This window comes from Chlamydomonas reinhardtii, chromosome 3 (genome assembly GCF_000002595.2).
Source record: "Chlamydomonas reinhardtii strain CC-503 cw92 mt+ chromosome 3, whole genome shotgun sequence".
NCBI classification, from domain to species: Eukaryota; Viridiplantae; Chlorophyta; class Chlorophyceae; order Chlamydomonadales; family Chlamydomonadaceae; genus Chlamydomonas; species Chlamydomonas reinhardtii.
In genome coordinates, this window is record NC_057006.1 from 6,985,287 (window position 1) to 6,987,754 (window position 2,468).

Below are 2,468 nucleotides of genomic sequence, written 5' to 3' on the forward strand. Positions count from 1 at the left end.
GCTTGTACCTAATCAAACGAGCAATTAACGAGCCTCGGCGACTGCATCTGAGTAAACATCGGGACCTCCTGGATTCAATCGTGGCATTGCTCCATGCACGCCACGCCCGGGGCGCACCCACCGCTCTGATTAAAGTGATCTCGCACACCGGGCTACACGGCAACGAGGAAGCCGATAAAGGGGCGGCTGCCGTCGCCACCCAGGAAAAACCCGCCGATGTATCCGAACCGGCCGACAACGACCCGCACGCCCGGCACTGGTGGCCGACCTTCACGGTCACCAGGGACGACGACAGCACAGCCACGCACTACGTGTCGGACCTAAACCGGGGCCTCACCAGGGCAATGGCCTCCAGCTGCCGTGGTGGACACGCCAACAAAACCCTGTACACTGAGAAATGGGCCGAGGCAGCACCCAGCCTTGACCCACGCGCCAGTAATGCGTACATGACGAATTCAGACGCCAGCCACGGCCTACGCCGGTTCATACAGAATGCTCGTCAGGGAGGCCTCATCTGCCCGGCCCGGCTGGCTTTGTTTAAACTACGAGACAGCGACAAATGTGGTCTCTGTGCCCACACCCAGCGCAGCCGCGGATCTGACCCAGAGCGTGGCACCGCAGGCCACCTGGCCGGCCACTGCGCGCACCCCCAACTCGTTGGCGCTAGGATAGCCAAACACAACACTGCAGTGCGGACGATTGCCGAATGCCTACACCATGGTCACAACGGTGGTGGCTACATGATAATGGATGCCACCTCCCGAGCTGAACTGCCTGAGTACTGCGCGGGCATGCGGCCGCCGTCCTGGCTCTGCCCGCAAGTGCCCGCTGCAGACCTCAACAGGATGCGGCCTGACATCCTGTTTATCCCGAATCTTCCCCGGTCCGAAGCAGAACGCTTCATGACATCCCCACCAGCCAACAAAGGGGCCTACCCAGTGTACATCCTTGAAGTTGGATACACCTCTGACCTGCACCACAGCGAGAAGCTCATTCAAAAACAAGCACAGCACGCCACCCTTGCCACTGCCATGCGAGCTGCAGGGTGGACTGTGCACTACGATACTAAACACGTTATTACACTGGGCCACGGTGGCACTGTCCCCCGTACCCTTGAAACTCTCCTCAAAGACCTAGGAGCCAAACCGCAGGCAGCCAAGGCCTGCTGCACACGTCTCCACATGCATAGCGTCACCACACTCCGGGGCACCGCAAACCTGTACTACCGGCTAGAGCGAGAGATGGGCATTGCCAACACCCGATGCCGCCCGGGAGGCCGCACCCAGGGGACCGCCAATGGCGGCCCCCGCGCAGGGGAGCCGGGGTAGGGAAATCAAGTTTTTCCGATGGTGGGGTGAGCTTGTCTCACTCCTCCTTAAGACACGCGGGCACCTGTGCCCTGCGTAGATATTATTATTATTATTCCAGCCCAGCAAAAGTGCGGGAGGGGCGGCCTGTGCTGTGCAGAGAGTGGCCCTGCAAGAGCTGCGGCTGGTTGCCCTGCCTGCACATGGTGTCCAGCACTGACAGGGCAGCACTGGTCACCTCCCGGACGCCGGCTGAGGACAGCTGCTCGCTCTCTGGGAGCCCCGTGGTGGCACCCACCAGAAGGACTGGGTAGGTAGGCAGGCTGGGGCCCTGAGGCTGCGTCGTCAGGTCCTGCACTCCGTGCGCCAGGCTATGCGTGGACAGGGCAAGGTGGAGCTGCAGCCCGGGGCTGAAGAACGGGCTGGCAGCGTTGCCCCCACCTGCAGGGGTGCTGTCCGCTGCCAAGCCTGGCAGTGGGCGGCGATGCCCAAAGGCAGGCCCCCCACACGGCACGGCATGTGCTGCTGTGGCCGCGCTGTGTGTGGGTGTGCTGTATGGCTGGCGTTGGCCCCTGGTGTCTTGGCTGCGCTGAGACACCAGGCGGAACCGACCAGGATCACCCAGCAACTGCATAGCTACCCAGGATCAGCACTCACAGGGCATCACAGCAGGGCGGGCGCCAGGCAACCAGGCACCAGGCAACAAGGGCACGAGGACGAGCCACACCCCAAAAAAACAGCCAAGTGCTGCAGGGCTCCCCCGACCGCCACACCCAAAGCACCCTGCTGCACACGCGGATGCAAGTGACCAACCACAAAGGTTGATACGCCGCCTGCTCCAAGCTGGTGAAGTGTGGTGCTCGCCGAGATGTTAAAATGCTGACAAGCGAAATGTCGCCAACTCCACGGCGACGCTCCTGGACCGCCAGAATCCTATTCCATAGCGGTGTCGAGTTCCAAAGCACAAGCCGGCATAGGCTGAAGGGCGCTGGAGAGGGAGTGTCGCGCTACAGCTGCAAAGTGGACTGACGAAAAACGAGGACGCCCACAAATGCAAACTGCTTCACAGTGGTTCGTAGGCCTTAAGAAGCCTAAAACAAAAGGAAGCAAGTCAAACCGCGCGAGAGAAATGACGTCGACTGTTTCAAAGCTGTGCAGAAG

General features: G+C 61.2%; 1 protein-coding gene across 1 annotated transcript in view; it reads right to left on the bottom strand.

Annotated features, from left to right (window-relative positions):
• The window catches only part of CHLRE_03g206087v5 (uncharacterized protein), a 3,906-nt gene extending 1,438 nt beyond the window's left edge, over positions 1-2,468 (bottom strand). The window contains exons 1-2 of the mRNA XM_043061499.1: positions 1,965-2,468; positions 1-1,775 (exon numbers count right to left, since the gene is read on the bottom strand). The exon at positions 1-1,775 is cut by the window's left edge and continues 1,438 nt beyond it. Coding sequence (XP_042926428.1) covers positions 1,420-1,775; positions 1,965-1,971 — 363 coding nt within the window. The 5' untranslated portion in view covers positions 1,972-2,468 and the 3' untranslated portion in view covers positions 1-1,419. The remainder of the gene's footprint in view (positions 1,776-1,964) is intronic.